Source organism: Zonotrichia albicollis, chromosome 27, assembly GCF_047830755.1.
Source record: "Zonotrichia albicollis isolate bZonAlb1 chromosome 27, bZonAlb1.hap1, whole genome shotgun sequence".
In the NCBI taxonomy this organism is placed as follows: Eukaryota; Metazoa; Chordata; class Aves; order Passeriformes; family Passerellidae; genus Zonotrichia; species Zonotrichia albicollis.
The window spans coordinates 4,064,339-4,090,739 of record NC_133845.1 but is presented as its reverse complement, the minus strand read 5'-3'; the positions used below and the strand labels follow the sequence as shown (position 1 = coordinate 4,090,739).

At 43.9% G+C, this 26,401-nt stretch overlaps 1 protein-coding gene across 2 annotated transcripts; it reads right to left on the bottom strand.

The window, feature by feature from the left end:
- Window positions 1-546: 546 nt before the first annotated feature.
- ATP12A (ATPase H+/K+ transporting non-gastric alpha2 subunit) lies at window positions 547-26,401 on the bottom strand. 2 transcript variants are annotated; one of them, XM_074559660.1, is made up of 23 exons: window positions 26,162-26,401; window positions 24,349-24,495; window positions 22,981-23,040; window positions 21,399-21,602; window positions 20,737-20,850; window positions 20,066-20,200; window positions 18,939-19,056; window positions 18,137-18,405; window positions 16,868-17,066; window positions 16,349-16,458; window positions 15,528-15,662; window positions 15,102-15,294; window positions 14,724-14,899; window positions 13,566-13,702; window positions 12,775-12,925; window positions 10,674-10,842; window positions 9,904-10,058; window positions 8,847-8,970; window positions 6,546-6,691; window positions 4,975-5,108; window positions 2,489-2,590; window positions 1,881-1,972; window positions 547-1,012 (listed from the first exon to the last, which is right to left on the bottom strand). In XM_074559660.1, the coding sequence occupies exons 1-23, from the start codon at window positions 26,168-26,170 to the stop codon at window positions 984-986; spliced, it is 3,108 nt and encodes a 1,035-aa protein (XP_074415761.1). In that variant the 5' UTR covers window positions 26,171-26,401; the 3' UTR covers window positions 547-983. The 2 variants fall into 2 exon arrangements, with proteins under 2 accessions (XP_074415761.1, XP_074415762.1); XM_074559661.1 differs by lacking the exons at window positions 22,981-23,040; window positions 24,349-24,495; window positions 26,162-26,401 and adding an exon at window positions 22,228-22,967.

The following is a 26,401-nucleotide window of genomic DNA, read 5'->3' as shown; positions in this document are numbered from 1 at the left end:
CTTTGCCCAGGATTTCTATCCTGGGAAGCTGAGAAGCCTCAGAGAAAAAGGAAACCAATAATGATCTCATTTGCTTCTCCTGTGTTTTGCTGCTTTGGAATGTGGTTGGAGATTGTTTATCCAAGAGGTGATTGTTTCATTGGTTTCGTGTGAATTGTTTTGACTTATTGGCCAATCACAGCCAAGCTGTGTCATGAGGTTTTATTTTTAGTATTTTTTAGCCTTCTGTCTGTATCCTTTCTCTATTCTTTAGTATAGTTTAGTATAGTATTCTTTAATATCATATAAATCATAAAATAATAAATTAGCCTTCTAAGAACATGGAGTCAGATCATCATTTCCTTCCTTCATTGGGGGACTCAGAAAATACAACGTGGCTTGATTTTCAAGACACTTTTATCAGAATGGGTGAAGGGTTTGGTCTGTTAATGAGGCAAAAAAAAAGCAAGGCTGCAATTCTTTCCTCTGTGACCCCATTCCACTCAGATTCTCTCAATCTTTATTTAAAAAATAAATAAGACAGAGAACAGTTTTCTGGAAAAAAAAAAATGTTTTATTATCAAATTATTCCTATACAGCACAATTACCCGTGGCAAGGTAAAACAGATCTAGGTGTGCACTCACTTGGAATTCAGTTCTACCAGCACAAAAATCAACAAACAACTCCTTCAGTGCAAATTAATGCCTTGGATTGTGGGGAATTCCTGTCTTTGGACTGCTTTCCTCTCAGAGTTCTCTCCAACTCCTTCTTTGAACGAGGGAAAATCGCAGTAGTTACAAAAATAGGTAGCATTTCAATTTCTAGGCTTTACAGTACAGTGGGAGGGAACTCCTCAGCCTCTAAAGTCCTTTTTTCTTCATTGAATCCATGAAATCTCTGCACCCCAGCACGGGGTGGATCCATGCTCGATATTGCACAGACAGGACTTGAAAGCAGCAGAGGCTGGGCCGGGTGGGGAAGGAGCTCTCCTGTGTCAGAGTCTTCAATAATACATGTTCTTGTCCCACCAACCTGCAGGAGAAGGGAGAGGATAATATTAAAAATAAGAAGTTAAAAATATTTAAAATAAAATTTAAAATAATTATAATTACATAATTATGCATAATTATATAATTTATATATAAATATAGATTTATTTTCATATAATAAATACGTTTTATATATTTATATTAAAATAAATATATTTATTTAATATAATGTATTATATATTATCATAATTATAATATATAATTATATATAATACATTTTTATTATTATAATTTATTGCATATACTGTAATGATAATTATAATATATAATTATAAATATATGAATATATGAATATATAAATATATAAATATATAAATATATAAATATATAAATATATAAATATATAAATATATAAATATAATAATACAAAATATAAATTTATTATTTATGTTCATTTAAGTAAATTTTAATATATTATATATGTGATAAATAAATTTATATCTAAGCAAATATTATATAGTGTATAGTATATAGTATACAGTATATAGTATATATAGTATATATAGTATATATACTATATATACTATATATAGTATATATACTATATATACTATATATTATAATTATACTATATATTATAATTATACTATATATTATAATTATACTATATATTATGATTATATTATCTATAGCTATATATAATTATATAATTATATATTCTATAATATTAGAAATAATAATACTAAAAATTGGGGTTTTTTCCTCAAAAAGGAAAAGTGATCATTGGATAAAAATGGTTCCATTTTCAGCAGTCACCTGCGAGTGGCAGCTGAGGCGGGGGTGGGAGTGAAAGGGTGGGAAAAGACACATGAAATGAAAATATTTAATTAAAATTAGAGGAGTGCACTCACTTCCCGGGTGTCTCCTGATGAGCAGCTTCCGGATTTCATCGTAGACCCAAATCAGGATGGCAAAAGGCACAGCCACAAACCAGTACTGGAACCTGGGAGCGGGGGCAAAAATCTCACTCAGAAACACCTGAGAACAGCTCAGCTCCAGTTCGGGGGTCTCTGTGCTCTTCAGTGTCACCAAAATAAATCTGCCCCTCCTTGCGCCTCTTTCCTTTCTCCTAATTAATGTCTCAAATTGATGATGAGCATGCAAAGCCTCTCAGTCTGAAGTGGTTCCTGGATTAATTAATTCCAGGTCCTGTTCAGAAGGAAATCTTGCCTGGTGTTATCACAGCAATAAATCACCTGGCTGATCTATTTAAAATAAAATTTAAATGCTGGCTGTGCTCATCAAAACCTTGGAGATGCTGGGAGAAATATTTAACTGCTGGTTTTGCACAGGTGGCTTTTTGGATCCTCAGTAGGAAAACATGGAAATTATGACAATAATGGCCTTTCTGGCCAAGAAACAGTGATGAATATAATGAATTTTTAAAAATATTTATCCTGCAGTGGTGCAGGATTCTGTTGTGTGCCCACAAGGAGGGCAGGGGAAGCTCAGAGCTCACCTGAGTGGAGTGAAGTTCAGGGCTGTAACGTGTCCAAGGCCATAGGTGAGAATCAAAGCAATTCCTATCTGGGAAAATATCCCCACCCAGATGACTTTGTTCCTGCAGGAAAAACAGAGAGGAAGAGTTAACCCCCTGTGAGAGAGTTTAACTAACCTCAAAGTTAAACCCCTGTGAGAGAGCTGAGTTAACTGCAGAGTTAACCCTCTGTGAGAGGGTTAACCCCAGAGTTAAAGCCCTGTGAAAGAGTTGAGTTAACCCCCTGTGAGAGAATTAAATTAACCCCAGAGTTAACCCCTGTGAGAGAATTAATCCCAGAGTTAACCCCCTGTGAGAGCTGAGTTAATCTAGAGTTGAATCCCTGTGAGAGAGTTAAATTCAGAGTTAACCCCCTGTGAGAGTTAAATTAACCCCAGAGTTTATCCCCTGTGAGAGTTGAGTTAATCTAGAGTTGAACCCCTGTGAGAGAGTTAAATTCAGAGTTAAACCCCTGTGAGAGAGTTTAGTTAAACCGCTGTGAGAGGGTTAAATTAACCCCAGAGTTAACCCTCTGTGAGAGGGTTAATCCCGGAGTTAAACCCCTGTGAGAGACTTAAACTAACCCCAGAGTTAAATCCCTGTGAGAGGTTAAATAAACCTCAGAGTTAACCCTCTGTGAGAGGGTTAAACTAACCCCAGAGTTAATCTCCTGTGAGAGGGTTAAATTAATCTCAGAGTTAACCCCTGTAAAAGGGTTAAATTAACCCCAGAGTTAACCCTCTGTGAGAGAGTTGAATTAACTCCAGAGTTAAACCCCTGTTTAACTCTGGTGTTAGTTGTGATATTAACCTACTGTGAGAGAGTTAAACCCCAGAGTTAACCCCCTGTGACAGAGCTGAGTTAAACCCCTGTGAAAGGATTGATTTAACCCCAGAGTTAACTCCCTGTGAAAGAGTTAAACAAACCCCAGTTAACCCTCTGTGAGAGTTAAATTAACCCCAGATTTACAGAGTTAAACCCCTGTGAGAGGGTTGAGTTAACCCTCTGTGAGAGGGTTAAACTAACCCCAGAGTTAACCCCCTGTGAAAGAGTTAAACAAACCCCAGTTAACCCTGTGTGAGAGTTAAATTAATCCCAGAGTTAACCCCTGTGACTGAGTTGAGTTAACCCTCTGTGAGAGTTAAATTAATCCCAGAGTTAAACCCCTGTGAGAGGGTTGAGTTAACCCTCTGTGACTGAGTTGAGTTAACCCTCTGTGAAAGAGTTAAACAAACCCCAGTTAACCCTGTGTGAGAGTTAAATTAATCCCAGAGTTAACCCCTGTGACTGAGTTGAGTTAACCCTCTGTGAGAGTTAAATTAATCCCAGAGTTAAACCCCTGTGAGAGGGTTGAGTTAACCCTCTGTGACAGAGTTGAGTTAACCCTCTGTGAGAGTTAAATTAATCCCAGAGTTAACCCCTGTGACAGAGCTGAGTTAACCCTCTGTGAGAGGGTTAAACTAACCCCAGAATTAACCCCCTGCGTGCCAGCAGGACCCTTCTGGATCCCTGCAATCCCGCTCCAGGTGAGCTCTGCAGGCACAGGGCTGGGCTCTGTCCTGTGCCCCAGGTGCTCCTGCCTGTCCTGGCAGCATTCCCAGCCCAAATCCAGCTGTGGGAGACACCCAGCAGCACTTCCTCCAGGCTGCTGCTGCTCCAGGAACGTGCTCAGGGTGACTCAGGTGTTAATGCAAGGAGGAAGCACACACATAGGTGTAGGCTGCAGATAAAGGATGGAAAATAAATTGCTCTGCTATCAGAAAGCCTGGGAGGCAATGCCAGCTCTGCTGCTGGCCTCTGGCCCAGCTGATATTTGGAATTCTCCTGGGATTGGAGGTTTGCAGAGGGCGGCCAGCACTGTCTGTGGGAGTTTGGCCAGCTGGTATCTCCCTTCCCAGAGCCTCGAGTTATCTCAGGGAAGTCCAGACTTGCTATCTCTTGATAAGGAGTTCAGAAAGTAATCTGGAAGAGAAACTCCCATTTTTTTTTTCTCTAGTAAACATTTTAATGAATGGAAAGTTGGTTTTAAGCTGGTGCATTTTTAGAATAACCAGCACAATGTCTTTAAAGAAAATCCCTACCCTGAAGCAGAAAAGAGGCTGAGGGGAGGTGTAATAAAATATTTGCCTGAGATTTGTGATTGTTCAAGGCCAGGCTTAATCTTTGTGCAAAGACTGAAAGTGAGAGGGCCAAATCACTGAGCTCACCTGCTTCTGAAGGGAGCAGGAGGCTAACTTGAACTGCAGGTTTAGATTAGATAGGAGAAAAATCCTTCCCTCGGAGGGAAATTCTTCCCAGTGGGGCCCTGGCACAGGTGCCCAGGGAAGCTGTGGCTGCCCCGGATCCCTGGCAGTGCCCAAGGCCAGGCTGGAGCAGCCTGGGGTGGTGGAAGGTGGGATGAGATGAGATGAGCTTTAAGGTCTCTTCCAACCCAAACCATCATGGGATTGTGCGTCTGCTAAACTCACCTGAAGAGGCCCTGGCGGAAAATGGAATTCCTGCGGGTTTTCCTGATGATCAGATCAGCCACCTGCTGGATGGTGATGCTGACAAAGAAGGCTGTGTAGCCAGTCCACTGCAGGTACATGCGCTGGTAGTGGGTCTGCAGAGCCAAGAAAACACCAAAACCATTTTAATTCACAGCCTCCCACCTCCCCCAGGCTGCTGCAACTCCCCATGAGAGATTTCATGGTGTGAACGCAGGGCTCCTCCAGATTTAAATGCTCAGGTTTGGGCCCAGCTTTATTCCAGGGCTGAGTCACGAGGCTGCAGCACGAGCTGGGGGTGAGGAGTGTTTGTGTGGATTTACCAGTGCCTGCTGTGCCTTGTGATTCTGCACAGGGAGAGGGGGAGGCTGCAGAGAGCTTGGCAGAGGTGCTGGGAGAGGATGGTGAGGATGGATTTGGAGGGGTTTAAACATCCAGAGCAGAAAGGAAGGTGCAAGGGGCTGGGAGAGGATGATAAGGATTGATTTTGAGGGATTTAACCACCCAGACCAGAGAGGAAGGTGCAAGGGGCTGTGAAAGGATGGTGAGGATTCATTTTGAGGAATGGTGAGGATGGATTTTGGGGTGTTTAACCATCCAGACCAGACAGGAAGGTGCATGGGGCTGTGAGAGGATGATGAGGATTGATTTTGAGGGGTTTAAACATCCAGATCAGAGAGGAAGGTGCAAGGGGCTGTGAAAGGATGGTGAGGATTGATTTGAGGGGGTTTAACCATCCAGAACAGAGAGGAAGGTGCAAGGGGCTGTGAGAGGATGATGAGGATGGATTTTGAGGGGTTTTAAACACCCAGACCAGAGAGAAAGGTGCAAGGGGCTGGCAGAGGATGGTGAGGATTCATTTTGAGGGATAGTGAGGATGGATTTTTGGGTGTTTAACCATCCAGACCAGACAGGAAGGTGCATGGGGCTGGGAGAGGATGGTGAGGATTCATTTTGAGGATGGTGAGGATGGATTTTGGGGAGTTTAAACATCCAGACCAGAGAGGAAGGTGGATCTGCAGAGGCTGGGAGAGGATGATGAGGGGTGAGGATTGATTTTAAGGGGTTTAAACATCCAGACCAGAGAGGAAGGTGCAAGGGGCTGTGAAAGGATGGTGAGGATTGATTTTGAGAGATGGTGAGCATTGATTTTGAGGGATTTAAACATCCAGATATTGAGACATCCAGATTTTGAACATCCAGAGGGGTTTAAACATCCAGAGAGGAAGATGCACCTGGAGAGGCTGTGAGTGAGAAGGTGGCAAATTGTTGAAGAATGAATGAAAGAGCAGAGGCTGAATGAAGGAGCTGTGTGGCAGGCAGCCCTAAAGTCTCTCATGCAGGAACATGAGATGAAAACCAGTTCTATTCCCATTAAACCTCATTTTGCATTCCCTATCCTTTTATTTTGGGGGAATTTTAAAGCAAGCATGTGGGCAGGGAATTTTCAGGGCGGAATTTTCTGTGTCGATTCCTAATAATTCATTCCTAATAATTCATTCCTAATAATTCATTCCTATGAATTGTAAAGGGAATTTCCAGGGCTGCTTTACCCATTGCTGTCCGTAGGAATCCTCAAAGTCGTTGATGGCATTGTTCTCCCAGTTCACCCTCACTCCCAGCAGCGTGGAGGGCAGGAACCCCTGCTCAGCATAGACCGTGAAATAGGTGACAAACGCCCCCACCGACTGCATGATTCCTGCGGAAACAAAGGGACAGCAATGAGGAAAAAACAAAATTAAGGAGCACAGGATGCATGAAACGTGCTAGAGGTGGTTTGAGAGTTTTGGTGCTGTGAATTTCTTGCACTCTGTAGTTAAAACCTCATTTAGTTGCTGAATAATGAGCAACAGGAGTGGGCTGGTGGGTTTGCATAGGAAGGGGTTGAGTTTCACCACTTAAATTTATATTTTTTTTTTTATTAATCAGCTTGATCTTGCTCTCTGTCAAGAGAGAATGTCTGGGAAGCCAACCAACCAATCTGCAAGTAGAAGTAAATTTATATTTTTTAAATTAATCAGCTTGATCTTGCTGTGCTGACACAAGGGAGAGTTTGAGAGGCGAACCCACCAATCTGCAGGTGGGAGTACACAGCAGGAGTACACAGGGGTTTGCAGAGGAAGGGTTGAGTTTCAGCTCTTAAATTTATATTTTTTAAAATGAATCAGCTTGATCTTGCTTTGCTGACACAAGGGAGAGTTTGGGAGGCCAACCCACCAATCTGCAAGTAGAAGTAAATTTATATTTTTTAAATTCATCAGCTTGATCTTGCTTTGCTGACACAAAAGAGAGTTTGGGAGGCCAACCCACCGATCTGCAGGTAGGAGTACACAGCAGGAATACACAGGGGTTTGCAGAGGAAGGGGTTGAGTTTTAGCTCCTAAATTTATATTTTTTAAAATGAATGAGCTTGATCTTGCTGTGCTGACACAAGGGAGAGTTTGGGAGGCCAACCCACCAATCTGCAAGTAGAAGTAAATTTATATTTTTTAAAATGAATGAGCTTGATCTTGCTGTGCTGACACAAGAGAGAGAGTCTGGGAGGCCAACCCACCAATCTGCAAGTAGAAGTAAATTTATATTTTTTAAAATGAATGAGCTTGATCTTGCTTTGCTGACACAAGGGAGAGTTTGGGATGCCAACCCACCAATCTGCAGGTCGGAGTACACAGCAGGAATACACAGGGGTTTGCAGAGGGTGGGGTTGAGTTTCAGCTCCCAAATTTATATCTTTTAAAATGAATCAGCTTGATCTTGCTTTGCTGACACAAGAGAGAGTTTGGAAGGCCAACCCACCAATCTGCAGGTAGGAGTAAATTTATATTTTTTTAAAATGAATCAGCTTGATCTTGCTGTGCTGACACAAGAGAGAGAGTTTGGGAGGCCAACCCACCAATCTGCAGGTGGGAGTACACAGCAGGAATACACAGGGGTTTGCAGAGGGTGGGGTTGAGTTTCAGCTCCCAAATTTATATCTTTTAAAATGAATCAGCTTGATCTTGCTTTGCTGACACAAGGGAGAGATTTTGGGAGGCCAACCCACCAATCTGCAGGTAGGAGTAAATTTATATTTTTTAAAATGGATCAGCTTGATCTTGCTTTGCTGACACAAGGGAGAGTTTGAGAGGCCAACCCACCAATCTGCAGGTGGGAGTACACAGGGGTTTGCAGAGGGAGGGGTCGAGTTTCAGCTCCTAAATTTATATTTTTTAAAATGAATGAGCTTGATCTTGCTTTGCTGACACAAGGGAGAGAGTTTGGGAGGCCAACCCACCAATCTGCAAGTAGAAGTAAATTTATATTTTTAAATTAATCAGCTTGATCTTGCTTTGCTGACACAAAAGAGAGTTTGGGAGGCCAACCCACCGATCTGCAGGTAGGAGTAAATTTATATTTTTTTAAAATGAATCAGCTTGATCTTGCTGTGCTGACACAAGGGAGAGTTTGGGAGGCGAACCCACCGATCTGCAGGTGGGAGTACACAGCAGGAGTACACAGGGGTTTGCAGAGGGTGGGGTTGAGTTTCAGCTCCTAAATTTATATTTTTTAAAATGAATCAGCTTGATCTTGCTTTGCTGACACAAGGGAGAGTTTGGGAGGCCAACCCACCAATCTGCAGGTAGGAGTAAATTTATATTTTTTTTAAATGAATCAGCTTGATCTTGCTTTGCTGACACAAGAGAGAGAGTTTGAGAGGCGAACCCACCAATCTGCAGGTGGGAGTACACAGCAGGAGTACACAGGGGTTTGCAGAGGGTGGGGTTGACTTTCAGCTCCTAAATTTATATTTTTTAAAATGAATGAGCTTGATCTTGCTTTGCTGACACAAGAGAGAGTTTGGGAGGCCAACCCACCGATCTGCAGGTAGGAGTACACAGCCAGCTGCTGGTTCACCAGCCGGTCCCTCCTCTTGTTCCGGGGTCTCCTGTTCATGATGTCACTCTCAGCTTTCTCATAAGCCAGAGCCACCGAGGGGATCTGCAAGAGAAACAAACCCTCAGGGGCTGGGGGAAAGCATTTGCCTGATTTTTGGGAGTTTAACAGCAATTTGTAGTTCCCAAGTGGTTCTGCTGAATGTTGGCAGAACAGAGAGGAGGATCTGTGTGGATCCCTAATAATTAATTAATTCCTATTAATTCATTCCTATTAGATGTAAAGAGTTTGGGGAAAATCTGAAATATGCATGGATCTGGTGATCAATAAAAAAGGCTAGAGGAATTTAATAATAATTGAACATTAAGTTAAAACTAAAGGGTCTTCCAGGTCCCTTGGGCTGGGCTGGATGGAATGTCAGGTGTAAGTGTAGAAATCCCTCTGATCTCTTGATTAAAACACAAGATATTATATAATATATTATATATATATTTATATATATATATATATATATATATATATATATATATATATATATATATTTATATTATATTATATTATATTATATTATATTATATTATATTATATTATATTATATTATATTAATGATATATATTATATTCTATATATTATATATTATAATTATTATTCTAATTTATATTAATTACATATTACATAATATAATATAATATAATATAATATAATATAATATAATATAATATAATATTAATTATAGTGTGGTTTTATTATATTGTATTTTTATTATATTACATTTATTATTTTACTTTATTTTTATACATAATTGTTCACTGCTGATTTTAGCCTGCACCGGATGTCTTTGCTTTCTGCTCCCTCCCTGCAGGTTGTTGTTGTTTTCTACTCTTCTTTCTCTCTACCTGGCTGCTTTTAATCCCTTTTTTCTCTGCCTTTCTCATCTGTAGGACAAATCCCCTGTTCAGGATGTGCCTCCACCCCCAGCCCCTGTCCCTGGCAGGATATTCCAGCAGGAAATAAATGGCTTTGGAGCTGCCAACTCACAATGTCCGTGCCCAGGTCGATGAAGAGGATGGTGATGGTGCCAATGGGCATCGGGATGCTGGCGATGATGTAGATGAGGAAGGGGCAGAGCTCAGCAATGTTCTTGGTCAGGGTGTAGGCAATGGTTTTCTTCAGGTTGTCAAAGATCAGGCGGCCTGGGGGAACAGAAAATTCATCTGTCTAAGGGAATTTTTATCAGGAAAAAAAAAGTTCAATTTCACTAAATGAGGTGGAAACATTTCCTGCTTATTTCTGCTTCCCCCATGTGTTTCATCATGCATTTTTTAATTTGGCTTTGTTGGGTTTTTTTAAGCTCCCCTCCTTAAAGGCTTCTTAAAACTCAAGTGTAATAAAACATTTCTTTTGATAAGGCAGTTTGAGGGGAAAAGCCTCATTCCCCAGAATGCTGTGGTTGTGATGGAAACCACAAGTGAAAGAAGAGTTGGGTGAGTGCTCCTGTCTTAGGTGGAGCACAGTGATGTGTGAGAAAATAATCGAGGGAAAAGGTGGAGAAAATAACTTCTATCTTTGTGAGGCTTCAGACTGCATTGGAACAGGTCAGAAAGTGCTTTTATCTGAAGCCTAATCAAACAGAGACAGCAAATCCTTATCATGTGTGAGGAGGGAGATGATTGTCGTGTATAGAAATGGATTTAATTCCCAGCTTTCCCAAATATCAAATCCACAATTCCAGAAAGAGAAGAGAGGAAGATCAGGAGGCCCTGCCAGCAGCTTCCAGCTCAAAAAGCGGGAAACAACATTATCTTTACCTTCCTCCACTCCTGTGACAATGGAAGCAAAGTTATCATCCAGCAGGACCATATCAGCTGCGTTTTTGGCTGCATCAGAGCCAGCAATGCCCATAGCAATCCCAATATCTGCTTTTTTTAGGGCAGGGGAGTCGTTGACTCCATCTCCAGTCACGGCAACCACGGCTCCCTGGAACACAGAAAAGCATCCAGATGTGGCTTTGGGAGGAGAGGGTGGATCCTGCCAGCATCAATCCTTACATTTCTAACAGAAAAATGCCGATAGGAAATTCTGATTCCTCTCTGTACCCACATCAAACACAGGCAGGGGTCAGGAGGGTGGAGGGCAGGGTGGGGAGAGCAAGTTCAGAGTTCTGTGTGGCTCCCTTTAGAGCAGAGACCTGGAAAATTCAGGGATGAGATTCGCTGCTTCCTAAAGAGTAGATATCTCAATTAGGTGCATTTCAAATGCAGTTAATCTGATAGTTTGGTATAAAGAGGATTTAAGATTTGGATGTCTGCTCTATGTGCATGGTCCATCCCTGTCTGAGCAGAGCCAGGCTCACCTCTGACATCTGGGGGAGGTTTGATTAACACAAAGTGTCCTGATTTTTTAATGAAGTGCTACAGAAACAGCCAGGCTTCATCTGATTCATAAATTATGTAACTGTTTAGAGCCTGTCCTCATCCTATCCCAGCAGCTTCTGGCCATCCTCAGTCTGTGCTGGAATTTCTCCACTAAACCAAAAGATGGAAAACTCTGATTATCCAACTCAGCTTCTTTGTTATCTCCCTGAACATCTCCTGCAGCTCCAGGCTCTGCTCTGGCTGGTGCAGGAGTTTCTGGCTTGGTTCGAGGCTGGGTGTTCAGAGTGGGGACAAAGCCAAGCAAACTGATTAATAAAATGCTGAATTTCCTGTCCCTGGGGGGATTGAGCACAGTGTCACTACCTATAAATAATGCCATGTACAGAAAGGCTTATGAGCTCTAAGTGCTAAACATAGCTGGAGTGTGGCTGGGGGAGGGTGTTCCTTTTCATCCCCAAAGAGCCAAATCTGCCACGAGTGTGGGAGTCTGAGCAGTGCAGAACACGTTTACCCACCGTGTGCCTAGCAGAGACCATTCAAAAAATGAAAACCACATCAAATTGAAAAGTTTTATCTCTTTTTTTTTTTACTCCCTGGAGAGCCCTCCAGGCTTAAACCCAAAGAGCTGATAAAATGCTGATTGGGGAGCTCAGTGCTGGCGCCACTACAAAAATAAAATAATATCTTATGCCACATCTCTACAAAGTCAAGGCACAGCACAAGTGTGGCTTTAATTCACAAAATCTACTTGGAAGATGTCATTTTTGACTGGAGAGTCTTTTGATGGCAATTTTCATCTTTTACAGAGCTCTGTAATTTTTTTTTTTTTAATTTTTTTCCTCCTGTGCTGTCTGCACTCCAGGCTGCTTTACATAATATTGCCCATGGATGGGACAAACCGTCTTTAAATCCTGCTGCCTGGTTTACAGCCCTGGGAAGTAGCACAGATAAGAGCTGGTGGTACATTACAGCCCTGGGAAGTAGCACAGATAAGAGCTGGTGGTACATAAATCACGCTCTGGCATTCTGTGGGGTTCATACCTCAGAATCACAAATAATCTGGGCTGGAAAAGAGCTGTGAGTTCACCTGCTCACCCAGCACTGCCACTAACCAGTTCCACTCCCAAACATTCCTGTGGACAGCAGGACATGGCTCTGAGCAGCCACAAGAGATAAGAGGAGAGGACGTGGCAGCAGCGTTGCTTTTATCTGGGTTTAAAGAATTCCCGAGGGAATTCTCCTTCCCAGCCAGGGCACAGGAGGCTTTTTGTGCTTCTCAGAGTGCCAGGGACAATCCATGCTCTGGCTACAGCTCCAAACCCAGGGAAAGCTCATTTTGTCACCGGGAGCTGTGTCTGCAGCAGGAATTTGAGCAGCTTGGATTGAGTCCAGGGAGGGTTCATGGCAATCTGTTAGATAATGTCCTGGCACGGGGAAAGGACTATAAACAGAGCTTGGGGAGCACTGGGAATTGGCTCCCGGCCTCCAAACGCTGCTCTGTGTGTGTGTGTGACCTTTGCCGGGCCTGCCTCACCTGCCTCTGACAGCCCTCCACGATGATCAGCTTCTGCTGGGGCGAGGTGCGCGCGAAGACGATCTCGGCGTGCTCGCGCAGGATGGCGTCCAGCTGCTCCGAGCTCATGTCCTTCAGCTCCATCCCGTTCACCACGGCTGCCGTGGCCTCCCTGCAAGAGCCACAGGCAGGGCAGGGTGGATTTTTGGGTTAGAAGGGTGGAAATAGCGCGCTGGCGGGATGGGCGTGCAGCTGGATGGCGGGAAAGCGGCAAATTGAGTTAATTGCGGAGGCGTTTGTTGGTAATCAGCAGGAGTTGAGTGAAAGGCACTGCAGAAATCCAGAGTGGATCACAGTCACTTCTGGAGACAGAGGGGTCCCATTGAAGCTTCAGAAAATGCATTTTAAAGAGGCCTCTCACTGGGAGGAGCAGAGGAAGACATCACTTCTGCAAAGAGCTTTTCTCCTTCCCTTGTGATGCTATTTTTTCCCCATTTAAGGGGTGAAGGAGGAATTTGGGCTGATGGTCCAAACTGGGCCGTGTGATGCTGAATTTTGCTCTGTGTGTGTGTGTTTAGTGAAACAGGCAGTGACAGTGACTTCCACATGATGTGCAAAGAATAATTCCCCAGATTTTCTTCCCGGGCAGCAGAGATGAAAACCACCGAGTGGACACATTTAGGTGGAGATGACTCAAGAGTGGGAACGTGTCATAAAAAAAGCAGAAAGCAGCGGGGATGTAGAATAAAAGCACCATGGAGGGAGGAGGGAAATGAAGCCCTGGGTGCTGCCCGGGCTCTGCTGGCTCTCACCTCCTGTTGACCTGCTCCACAGGGATGTTGAGGCGCTTGGCAATGTCCTCCACCGTCTCGCTGGTGGCTGAAATGATGCCCACGCTCTTGGCGATGGCCTTGGCCGTGATGGGATGGTCGCCAGTGACCATAATGACCTGAGCAAGGGACAAGTGAGTGCCAAATGGCCAAAGGTGGGGGGAGATAAGGGACAATGTCCGGTTTTGGGGAGCAGGAAGCACTTTGGGATCAGAGCAGCGCTGTGTACACAGCGGAGGGAGATTAGGGGCGGTAATTGCCCAGCTCTGTACCAACATCTGGGCTCTGCCTCTCTTCCTGAGGCTGCTTTATCAGGGCTCTGGAGGGAGAACTCGTCACAGGCAGCCAGATTAGAATAATGCAGAATAAAGGAGCCCTTATATAAGGATCTATATTAGGTATGTTCAGTGGGGAGGGTTTGTTAGGATATTGCATCTTAAAATGGATCCTTGTGACTGAGGTGTCCTGACAGATAAGGCACAGCCTTTTCTTGCTTTTCTCAAAGAAAAATTGCCAGATCTTCAAGCTACAGAAAATTTCATCAGGGTTGGAGTTTGGGATTAGTCTTGTCTGAGATCTGTAATTCCAAATAAGATTTTCCTCGATTTAGATAGATTTCACTTCTGCTTAGGGCTCAAAGTTTACTTGTGGGTCCCAGGGAGTGAAATTAGGGGCATTACTGCTTCAGGTTCCACTTGAATGGTGTTAAGATTGGTGATTCCTCTGGGTAAATGTTCAAAGCAGTGTCCTGATGCCTTCTCTAGAATTGTTTCTATCAATCACCTTATTCTGTTTACAAGCAAGTAATTCCAGCTGGTGTGGGTTCTGCATTCTAGAAATGGATCTGATGAGAGCATCTGAGCTTTTGCAAATTTGGATTTTCAGGTTTGAGGGTTTTGTGCAGTTCCTACAGTCTGATTCCCACTTTAATGAAAATGTTTTTTCTCTGGGGATTTTCTAAATTGAAATTATACAATGGTCTTAACTAAGGTTAAGATTTTTGGTAATCTTTGCTAGAAAGATAATTAGTGGTGATTCGGCAGAAGACCTTAAATTTTAAATATTTTAAATAATACCAAAAATAATCATAATGAGTCTTTCTGTAGTGAACCCACTGTGTTTTTCTCTGTAAATCCTCACCTTGATGCCAGCACTGCGGCACTTGGAGACGGCGTCGGGCACCGTGGAACGGGGTGGGTCAATCATGGACAGGAGCCCCACAAAGCACAGGTTGGAGGTTGGGAAGTTCATGGAATCTGTGTCAAACTGGAAGGTCTCTGGAAACTCGTTCTCAGGCAGGTACAAGTGGCAGAAACCTGAAAAGGTATTTGGGTTGGTGAGATGGGCAGGAAAATGTGGGAGAAAGAGGAGAGGCTTTGCTCTTGCCCATGGAACTCCAGCATTTAACCATCTTTCCAGGCATGCTGGACGTGCCAAGACTTTAAACCCCATTTCGCAGGTTTTACAGCTGGATTTTACCCCATTTTCATGTTTCACCCCGTTTTCCCAGGCACTCACCCAGCACTCTTTCCCCCATGCCCCCCAGCTCCATGTAGGCTGTCTGGAAAGCTTCTGCCTTCTCGCTGTCCAGAGGCTCCTCCTTGCCGTTGATCATGATGGTGCTGCACCTCTCCAAAATCCTCTCTGGGGCCCCTTTCATCACCAGCAGGAAGCGTTTGTCCTGAGGGTCGTCGGTCTCGTGGATGGAGAGCTGTGCCACAAACAGGAGAGGGGTTGGAAGAGCTCAAATTATCCTCATTTCCTTCTAGTTTCCCAAGGGATTAATGTTCTTTTCCATGAAGAAATCATGAATCCCATCAAGTGGAATGAGCTGTATTTATTATAACTTGAATTATCCCATTAAGGCTTCCAGGCCACCCATTGCTGCATCGGGCCCAGTGATAGAAGCAATCTGGCACGATTTGCAAAAAAAAAGAAACACACCTGGAATTTGTTGGTGGAGTTGAAAGGGATTTCAGCCACTTTCCTGTTCTGTGCTCTGATGCTCATCACGTCCCCCAGAATGACCTCAGAGAATTTCAGCAGCGCTGTCTCAGAGGCATCTCCAACCACGACCCTCTGTGGGCACAAAGGAAGAAAACATTTTACTTTTACATTTCCACAATTCCATGGCTTGCTGCACACTTCAGCAACAAGGAATTTCCATTTTTATGTTCAAGTTATCCTGGAAAAAAATATTAAAATAGAATTTGGGGGTGTCTGCTTTGCTCTTGGAGTTAGAACTGAGCCACAGCAAACTAAAGCAGATTTGGGGTCACACTCAGGGCACTGCAGGTGAGCTGAGGCACAAACCCAAATTAATTTGAGGATGGTGTTGATGAGTAAACAGCAGGTTTGTCCTGGTAGCCCAGTCAGTAGAATTTACTACCTTCAAGCAGTCATGTGGAAAGACATCAATTAAGGCATGTTTACCTTTGCTATAATAAATTAACAGTGCAGTAATTACTGTTCCTGCTGCTTGTCTTGCCCTTTTCCTGGCAGGCACAGTTGAGTTTGGACAAGGCACAGGGACTTTTGGAGCTGTCCTGTGCAGGGCCAGGAGCTGGGATTGTGGATCTCCTCCAATTCAGGATAATCTGAATTTCTATGCTTTTGGCTGTATACATTTTTTAATCCTGCGTTAAATTTTTTATATGAGTGAACAGCAGTAAAACCACTGTCAGTAGGAGCTTACTGGTAAAATGGAGATTGTTAAAGCCAAACAGAGAAAATTGCTTTTTTAGAGGAAGGGAAACAAGCAGTACCTTCATGATGGGGAGATTTTCCTGTCCTGGCCGGAATTCCGCCCGGTTGCAGAGAGTGACAATTTTTGATAACGCTGTCCATGTGGGGGAACTTTGATCAAAGGGCTGGGCTGAGAGAAGCAAAACACACATTGCATCTTTTAGCATGATGCATGACACAAGTAAAATCTTAACTGTGAAGAAACAGAACTAACTTATTTGCAGAAAAAATTATTCTTTTAACAGCCTCTTTTATGGAAAAAAATTTATATGAATTTTCCCTCCAGCAGTGCTGGCAAAGGGGTTTGGATGATGTTTGTTTAATTCCCTACTAAATGTACTCTTGGCAAAAGGTTCTGGAGTAGAACCTCCTTCAGGTTTACTTCCTGTGAGTGGAATTCAACATTAATTTTTTTTTTTTTCACATCTCACATGGTTAAGAAGGAATTTCCACGTGTAGAAGGAATAAGTGTCTGATTTAGCCACCAAAAATGAGCATCCTGAGATGGATCCTTCCCACACCCCCATTTTCCCATTTACTTGTTTGATCTTCACTGGTGTCGGCTGAGTAGATCTGGTTGTCAAACCAGAGGTGGGCAACAGTCATCCTGTTCTGGGTGAGGGTGCCTGTCTTGTCGGAGCAGATGATGGAGGTGGAGCCCAGCGTTTCCACGGCCTCCAGGTTCTTCACCAAGCAGTTCTTCTTGGCCATGCGCTTGGCCGTGAGGGACAGGCTCACCTGGCGGGAGGGAAGGGGCCCAGCTGTCACCAAGGTGTGGCTACACACAGGTGTAATGAGATTGCATTCTCCTGGTATATTTTTTGTGGGGTTTGTAAGAGAATGTTTTAAATTTTTCATTCTTGTTGGCTGCTGTGCATTTTTTTCCTCCATTTTTTAATTTAGAATCTGAGGTTTGGCTGTAACTAGCACAGGTAGATTTGCTGTTGATATAGACCTGCTGCCTGCTGATAGAAATAATAATGTCCTATCAGAGGCTGTTTGAGGTGGAGGAACATGAAAAGGGCAGGGAGCTGCTGGTCACCAGTTCCATGGATCCTGCAATGATTCCCTTCATTGTTTGCTGCTGGGGTGCTTTGGTGTCACAGACATCTTTTATGAAAAATCCTTTCCTTAGGATTTTTCCTCCTGAGAAGCTGGGAGGCCTCAGGAACAAAATGCAAACAATGGTTATCTGCTGCTGTGGAATGCAACAGGTGCATCTGGGATTGGTCTCATGGGGTTGTTTCTAATTAATGGCCAATCACAGCCCAGCTGGCTCAGACAGAGAGCCTGAGCCACAAACCTTTGTTATCATTCTTTCCTATTCTATTCTTAGCCAGCCTTCTGATGAAACCTTTTCTTCTATTCTTTTAGTACAGCTTTAATGTAATATATATCATAAAATAATAAATCAAGCCTTCTGAAACATGGAGTCAGATCCTCATATCTTCCCTCATCCTGGGACCCCTGTAAATTCCATCACACTTTGGAGCCAGCAGTGTGTGCTGCTCCCCAGGCAGGGATTTTAGTGCTGGACAATTGGTAATAAGTGGAGTTTTCATGTGACTTCCAGGGTACAATGTCCCCACTTCCAAGTGGGAGCGGGTGGTGGGGAAATGAGTCACGTCATTGTTCTCAGCAGCCATCGAGGCAGAGCAGCACTTGAACTTAAACCCCAGCTGGGTTTGAGATGAATGACTCAGTTACACCAGAATTACCAAATGATGGGTTTATCCTTGGAATAACAACCCCCATCCCTGCCCAAACCCAACCCAGCCCAGAGCTGGAGAAGCCCAGCGCAGACTCACCGTCACCGTGGCCAGCAGCCCCTCGGGCACGTTCGCCACGATGATGCCGATGAGGAAGATGATGGAGTCCAGGATCTTGTAGCGCATGGAAACGGAGATGATGAAGAAGAGGACCCCGATGGAGATGGCCACCCCTGCCACCAGGTACACGAAGTGCTCGATCTCGATGGCGATGGGCGTCTTCTCGTTGCCCACGCCCGAGGCCAGGGAGGCGATGCGGCCGATGATGGTGCGGTCCCCGGTGTTGATGACAATGCCGGTGGCAGTGCCTGCAGGGACAAAAAGCTGTCACCTCCAGGGCACACAAATACTCTGAGGAAGCGGCAGGCTGACATTCCAACAATTCCATCAATTTCCATTGATGGAAAAACTGCAAGGAAACCGCCATCAGTCCAAATCCATTGACTGGTGCAGCCATAACCACGCTGCGTGTTGGAACAAATGCCAAGTGTCACCTCCCCCAAGGCCACTCTTTAATCTGCTCTGGTCAAAATTCATGTGGGCAATTAAACCTCTCTCAAGTTCCTCAAAGCAGAATTACTCAAATGAGTTAGCAGGACTAAACAGCACCTGTGCAGGTGCCTTTTTTTGGTCCTCTTCTCTCTGTACGATGATATGTAATAAAAATTAGAAACATTCAGTTCCCCTGAAGTTGCTGAATGGAGGTGAAAGATTAACTAGAAATAAAGATAAAGGGATGTAAAGGTGTGCACACAGGATAATAAACGTGGCTGGAGCCAGTGGAGAAACAGATAAAGAGGAAGAAATGGGATTTCCACGCTGAGTTTCAGGATCAGCTCACCTTCCACACAGGTGGTGGAGTAGAAGGCAATGTTCCTGGTCTCCAGGGGGTTCTCATGGGTGAAGTCACAGGAGCGGGACTGTGGCTCTGACTCCCCTGTGAGTGAAGAATTGTCCACCTTTAATAAAAGGGAGACATGCCCAGATTAAAGTCAGCAGTTCACAGAGGTGTTCAGCCTGGGAGGTGAGGTGGCAGCTTCATCCATATCCATGTATCCATATATCCGTATATCCATATATCCATATATCCATACATCCATACATCCATATATTCATATATTCATACATCCATATATCCATATATCCATATATCCATATATCCATATATCCGTATATCCGTATATCCATCTATCCATCTATCCATCTATCCATCTATCCATATATCCATATATCCATATATCCGTATATCCGTATATCCATATATCCGTATATCCGTATATCCATACATCCATATATCCATATATCCATACATCCATATATCCATATATCCATATATCCATATATCCATCTATCCATATATCCATACATCCATACATCCATACATCCATATATCCATATATCCATATATCCATATATCCATATATCCATCTATCCATATATCCACACATCCATACATCCACACATCCATACATCCATATATCCATATATCCATATATCCATATATCCATATATCCGTATATCCATATATCCATCCATAATCAGTGACATCAACACCTCTCAGTGCCTCTTCTCTGAGCTGCTGCTGTCCCTGACAGAGCCTGTTTCTGTGGGAATTCAGGTCAGCCAATGCTGTGTGTCTGTCAGTGGGATTTTCAGCAGCAGCCTGAGAAAACACCCAAATTTTGAGGATCTGCCTCCAGTAGAAACTCTCAATCGTGTATTGGTGCATCTGCCCTGTCCTGGCAAAGAGCAGAGCCAGAACATGCCATGGACTCCTTGGCTGTTCAGGGAGGTGTCAGTCCTGGAGGAGCTCAGCTTCACATTCAGGCTTCTGCTCTCTGCCTTCATTAATTATGTCCAGTCACAGCTCTAATAACCCATACTGGCTGCATAGAAATCCTTCCTATGTAATAAATCACTCCAAACTCTGTTTTCCCTCTTTCCTTTGCTCTTCCAAGCCCTGTTTACCTTGCAGCCCTGAGTGAAGATGAGGCGAATGTCTGCAGGGATCCTGTCCCCACCCTTGATCTCCACAATGTCCCCAACCACCAGCTGGTCTGCTGGCAGCTCCTTCTTCTCGGCATCCCTGAGGACAAGAGCTTGCTGGAAGACAGAAATGGGACAAAAAGGGACAAAAATTAGCTTTGTGCCACCCTCTACACTGAGATCCTCCCTCTGCTCTGGGACAGAGCCAGAGCAGGGTCACAGAGAGGAAATGTGAGAATATTTGACATCCAGCTGGACTGGAATGGATGGATGTCAAATGGAACATCAGCCTGGAATTTGGGGGATTTGAGATGGGAAGTGGCCTTGGAGATGGGGAAATGCCTTCCAAGGATGTGCTCCCACGCCATCAGGGCTGTGGTTAAAAGCAGGGGGCTGCAAAATGTGAAACCCAGCACATTTCACCCTTCTGCAGGTTTGAACTGGGCACTGAGATCTCTAACCCAAGGATGTGCATCCCACAATTCACAGATCCATGAAAGCAGCCACCATGTGCTTTTTAGCAATGGTTTGTGATTCAGGAAATTTATCTAGGTCATTTGCCAAGAGATAAATTCAAGTTGGGCTTGCTGGGCTTCCCTCATGCATTGTTGGGATGAATTTTGGCCTCAGTTTTAAGGCACTGTGGTTCTCACCTGTGGGATCATCTTGCTGAAGCTGGCCATGATGTTTGTGCTTTTGGCTTCTTGATAATAAGCAAAGATGCCAGTGAGGATGACAACCAGGGCCAGGACTACTCCGAGGTAGAGCTGAACAATAAAAGATACAATTTGATTAATTTAAAACAAGTTTTCCTAGTCCCTCTGTTAGAATGAATCAGTTCTGTGTTGCTTTAAAATGATGTTTTGGCCAGGTTAAAAGACGGGTTAAGAAAAGAACTTTGAGGTGCTGGCCTGCAAGTGATCAATTAAAGCTTTTTTTGTGTGCGTATAAAAAAAGGTTTTAATAGTTTTAATGATCTAAAAATCCTTCTCTAAACTGACACAATCCTGATTACAGTGTAAAAATATTTTAAAAAATAGCAGAGTATCACTCAAAGGGGAATTAGTCAGACTCTACAGTCTTCAGACATTTTTACCGCTCTGAGAATTCTCAACAATTGTGATTATGCCCAGTGGCTCTCAAACCTTTGCCCAGGCACTCTTTGGGCGGGTGGTGTGGCGATGTTTGAGCTTTTATCAGAAGTGTTTGGCGGCGGGAGAGCCTGGTGAGAACGAGAGGCCTCCTTGTAGTTACTGAGTAACTGCGGAGTATTGAAAGCTCCCAGCGCCGGCGGGGTGGGCGCCCATCCACTCACGTTGTCAAAGGCCGAATCCACGCCCTGGGCCAGCTGGATGCCAAAGGAGATCCAGGAGAAGCCAGCCCCGATCCACAGCAGGATGGAGAAGCCCCCGATCATCTGCTTGAGGAACTTGACGATTTCTGGGGTGGCTTTGGGAGGAGTGAGCGCGTTGGGGCCGTCCCGAGCCAAAATCTCTGCTGCTCTTGCACTTGAGAGACCCTGTGGAAGGAGGCGACACGTTCACAATGAAATCACAAAGAGATTTTTACCCCAGCTCAGAGCAAAGTGCCCATGGTGCTTTTTTTTTTCACACATTCTAAATAAAATCAGAAAGAGATTTTTTACCCCAGTTCAGAGCAAAGTGCTCGTGCTGCAGTTTTTTCACATGTTTACAGTGAAATCTCAAACAGATTTTTACCCCACCTCAGAGCAAAATGCCCATGGTGCTGTTTTCTCATATGTTCACAGTGAAATCACAAAGCGATTTTTACCCCAGCTCAGAGCAAAATGTTCATGCTGCTGTTTTCTCATATGTTCACAGTGAAATCACAAACAGATGTTTACCCCAGCTCTGAGCAAATTGCCCATGCTGCTGCTTTTTCACATATTCACCATAAAATCACAGATTTTTACCCCAGCTCAGAACAAAATGCTTGTGTTGCTGTTTTTTCACACATTCATCATAAAATCACAGATTTTTGCCCCAGCTCAGAACAAAATGCCCATGGTGCTGTTTTTTCCCACTTTTACAATGAAATCACGGATTTTTACCCCACCTCAGAGCAAAATGTTCATGCTGCTCTTTTCTCATATGTTCACAGTGAAATCACAAACAGATTTTTACCCCAGCTCAGAACAAAATGCCCGTGCTGTTGTTTCTTTCAAAGTTGTTTGTGTCACAAACCAGCTGCAACTCTGATTTCCAAACCTCCTGATTTCAGAGTGGCTGCTATTAATTATCTGCTGTGGAGAAATAGCCAATTCTTATTTCTTCTGGAGCACTGAATCTGGAGCCACATCCTTCAGGAGTTTCCATTCTGCTGGTTTTCAATCCAATATACCTGGACTAAGTGTTTGGAAAGCCAAGGGAAAACTGGCATTCTTTTGCTGTTATTTTTTCATTTCCACAAGGTGTTTGCAGCTCAGGAGGTTCTTGAAATTCTTGTCTGGGCTCTGGCCACGTTCAGTGCTTTGATATTCAAATGTCAGATGTCAAAGGGTGTAGTTTCTCAAATCTAGATTTTCCTTCAAAATCAGCTCAATCCATGCAGTCTTTGGCTACGAACTGTCACAGTGAAAAGTGAATTGTGGCGAAATCAAAAGATCAGATAACAGCTTTAGAAAAAAATGAGGCGCTGGTGCAAAACCCTGAGGTGCCATTTTTGGTTTCAAAGCAGTAGCTCAGCTGTCTTCAGCCTCGAGAGAAACTCCACTTTAATCCAGGGCAGCGCTCGTTGGCTTGGTGGTTTAGGCTTTACTGGGAGCATCAATGCAGGCGCCCACACACATCTAACAATGAAATCCCTGCTCCTGGGAGCTCTGGGGAGGCAGAGGCACCTGAGTGAGGCAGCTCCTTAAGGGAGCTCTATGCACTTACTTTGTCAATGCTGGTACCATACTTCATCTCCAGCTCCGAGGTGCTGAGCCTGTGGTCATCCTGCATCCCAAGAGAGACAGAAAATTACAGAGAGCAGAGCATCAGGCTGCTGGAATTTTTATTCCCCAAACTGCCTGGATCTGGGAACATGGATGAAGTTGCTTGCATGACACCCCACTTTCATGAATTAGACAAATCTGCACATTGATAAACAAAATATCTCCCACTGGAAGATGAGAATTTTTTTCCTTTTGATTTGCAGAGTGCTTTTGTAAATAGCTCCCTCCTCCAGCAAATCTGTCACAAGAACAGGGTGGTGTGCTCATGTTCCTGCTTCTTTTGGATAAATCATTTCAGTCTGCACGCTGCAGGGCTCAGAGTGTGTGTGACAGCAACCTCTGCCCTCGATTGCCAGGGCAGGGAATGTGAATTATCCTCCTCAGTCTGCTGGAAAGGGACAACAGGTTCTCAGCACGGGTGTAAAGGGTGTGGGAGAGGGAAATCTCAGAGCTCTTGTCCTTGGCCTGCAGTGACACCTCTGTGGTATCATTGGCCTAATTATATCTTGTGCTGAACGGGGATTTAGAAGCCAAGAATTTGAGAGATCTCCCAATTGTTTTCTCAGAGTGATTCATGGGTACTTGGGTGAGTCAATTCCCCTGTCTGTGCTTTGGTTTCTCTTTAGAAACTCGGGAGTGGAGTTACAGCCCCGGTGGCAAAGACAACACAGACAGAAATATTTATACCTGCTGCTGGGCAGATCTTGGAAACCTGCTGGGTGAATGGGTGAGAGAACCATGGATTCAATATCTTATTTTGCTGTTCCTTGAGCTTTTAAATGCCATCCAGCCTGTAAATGGCCTCTCCTCTGAGCTGCTCTCACAGCAATCCCAAAAAGAGGTCAGCATAATTACCCTCATGTTCCAGATTGGGAAACTGGAATGTGTGGAGAGGAAGCAACATTTCCAAGAGCAGCCAGCAGGTCAGTGGAGAGCCAGGAGGAAAACACGGATTTCTTGAAGGCCAGAGCAGTTGGTTTGAGCAAAACCCCTGAGTTTAAAGCTGAGACATGCTCTGGAATCTCGGGAGAACAGTTCCGTGGTTCTGCCTCTCCTCTGACTCCTGGCTGGCTCTGCAAATTGTCAGGAAATGCTGATTCCATCTGGGGAATGGCTCCTTTTTGGGCAGATAATGTTCTGTACCATTGATGGCTTAATTATCCTCTCATTTTAGTATTAATCTTGCACAGGGTTTCACTGGCACGCTCCAGGAGGGTGAGGAAGCAAATCCTTCCCTGTGCCAGGATTTTCAGTGCAGGACACTCCCTGGATTTCATGGAATGTGTAATGGAGGCTCAGCAACACTCACCAGGTCCAGTTCTTTCTTCAGATCTTCTGCCTTCTTTTTCTTCTTGTTGCCCTTTTGGTCTTTGTGCTTCTCCTCTTCATCTTCGATCTCTGTTTTTTGCAGATCTTTTGTCCCATAGATCTCAACAGAGTAAACATCAGACCTTCTCTGTAAAAGACCACAAAAAAAAGGTCAAAATTTTGCAGCTCTACTTTTTTAGACAACTTACAAATTTCTGCTGTCACTTTCTCCTGGCTGCTTAAGGTGGTTTTTTCCTGTCTTATCCAGAGACCCATCCAGTTTGTGTTACTGTGATTGTGATCAGGACTTTATCAGGTGCAAATTACAGGGATTGCTTTAGGAATGTACAACACTTCCTGCAGCTTATGATCTAAAACAAGTGTAGGAAAATACTGCTCAGTACCTCAGCAGTGACAATTATTCATTTATTTATCAGCTCCAAGAAGAGATCGGTGGAAAAGCAAAATATTCATGAAAGGAAAGAGGAGGGAATTATCCATTATCCATTGAGAACTTGCTTGTTCCTGGAGCTTCTCAGACCCATAACTTCAAGATTAAAATTTTAATTACAATTAACACTTAGCAATAGATATTTGCACTGAATCAAGGTGAGGGATGGAGGCAAACACCAGACTGAATGCCAAGGAGGAGCTGCTCTGTTTCTGCCCACTCAGAGCCAGACCTGGCAGGGATTTAGCCAACAATTCCCTTCTTTTTGGCAGTGGAATATTGGGCTGTTGACCCAGGGAGGCTGCTGCACCTCAGGGAATGTTTTGCTCTCAGTGATAACTCGGGGGTTGTGCTGTTTCCAAGCCCTGGGTTAACTCTGCAGGGCGCAGGGCAAACTTCCCTCCCGTGCCACTGAGTAATGATAACGTTCCAGCTCCCAAATTATCCTGGAAATGCCATGCCAGGCCTTGGGAGAGCCACGGGTGACCCCATTCCTGAGGTTTCCTGATGGGTTAAACCCCACAAGTTCAGGAGAGCCCCCCTGGATGTTCCCTGGTGGGACAAAGCACAAAGCCAGTGCTTGGCTTCCTGAGAGATCTCACAAAAATGAGGGAAGAGCTCTCCATAGCATAAAGAAAGCTTAAATAATTGAAACAGCAAGAAAAAAAAATAATAATAATTGGAATATCTTGTTAATTAACACTGTTCTGAACTCATAACTGGCATCTTATCCTCAGCTGTCCTGTAACGAAAGGAGTGTTTAAATCTTGATGTTGTCTCTTGATGAAGGGGAAAGCAAAGAGCTGCTGAGCAGTTTGAGCACTTAAAAGACTGAAATATTATTCCTACACACTTGATTTTGATTGGTGATGCACATCCCAGAGACAGGGCATGCCTGTTATAAGTTATGAATTTTTTCTGCCATGCTGAAGATTCATGATCTCTTTTAACTATTGGGATTTTTTTCTCTTCACCTTCCTCCTCCTCCTTCTTCTCTCTTTAACTCTCCAGCCCAAAAAATCTGTTCAGCTTTTCAAATCCCTGTAGAGTACAGAAACCAGGAAAAGCAACAGCTCTCTGATGGGAGAACTTAGCAGATAGAAGAGAAAAATAAAGAAATTTTATGAAGTCAGGAAAATCTATTGCTCACTTGTAAGCATGACCTATGTCAACCTTTAACCTTCAGAGTTTCATAAAATCTCAGATTTTTGGCTCAGCCAGTCCAAGAATTCTTCTCAAGAATGCAAACTGTTAATGTCTGGTATTAATTCAATTTTTCACTTAGCCTGCACTTATAGTACAGATCCACAAAATAAAACTTAGGAAGAAGCACAAGGGGCAGTTCCTTGGGCATTGTACCCACCTTGACCATCTTGGTGAGTTTATTCCTTTCCTGATGGAGGGAAGCAGCCAAGCCAAAGCCTCTGGATCAAAAGCCAAAAATCTCTGGATGCAAAGCCCAAGCCCAGCTGGGGTCTGTGGTGGCTCAGAGCAGTGCTGGAGTGCAGAATCTCGCCGAGGTGCTGGGTCCCTGTCCTGTTCCAGCAGGTGTTAGCTGGAATGCTGCTCCCACCTCGGCATCCTCCAGGCAGGACCAGCTCCC

Bases quoted from the DNA above. Each gene is read 5' to 3' on its own strand.
- ATP12A (XM_074559660.1), bottom strand. The intron at 18,406-18,938 runs GTGAGCTGATCC...TTGTCCCTGCAG, and splicing joins CTCCACCACCTGTGTGGAAG to GCACTGCCACCGGCATTGTC. The intron at 13,703-14,723 runs GTGAGGATTTAC...TCCCTTGCTCAG, and splicing joins GCCGCAGTGCTGGCATCAAG to GTCATTATGGTCACTGGCGA.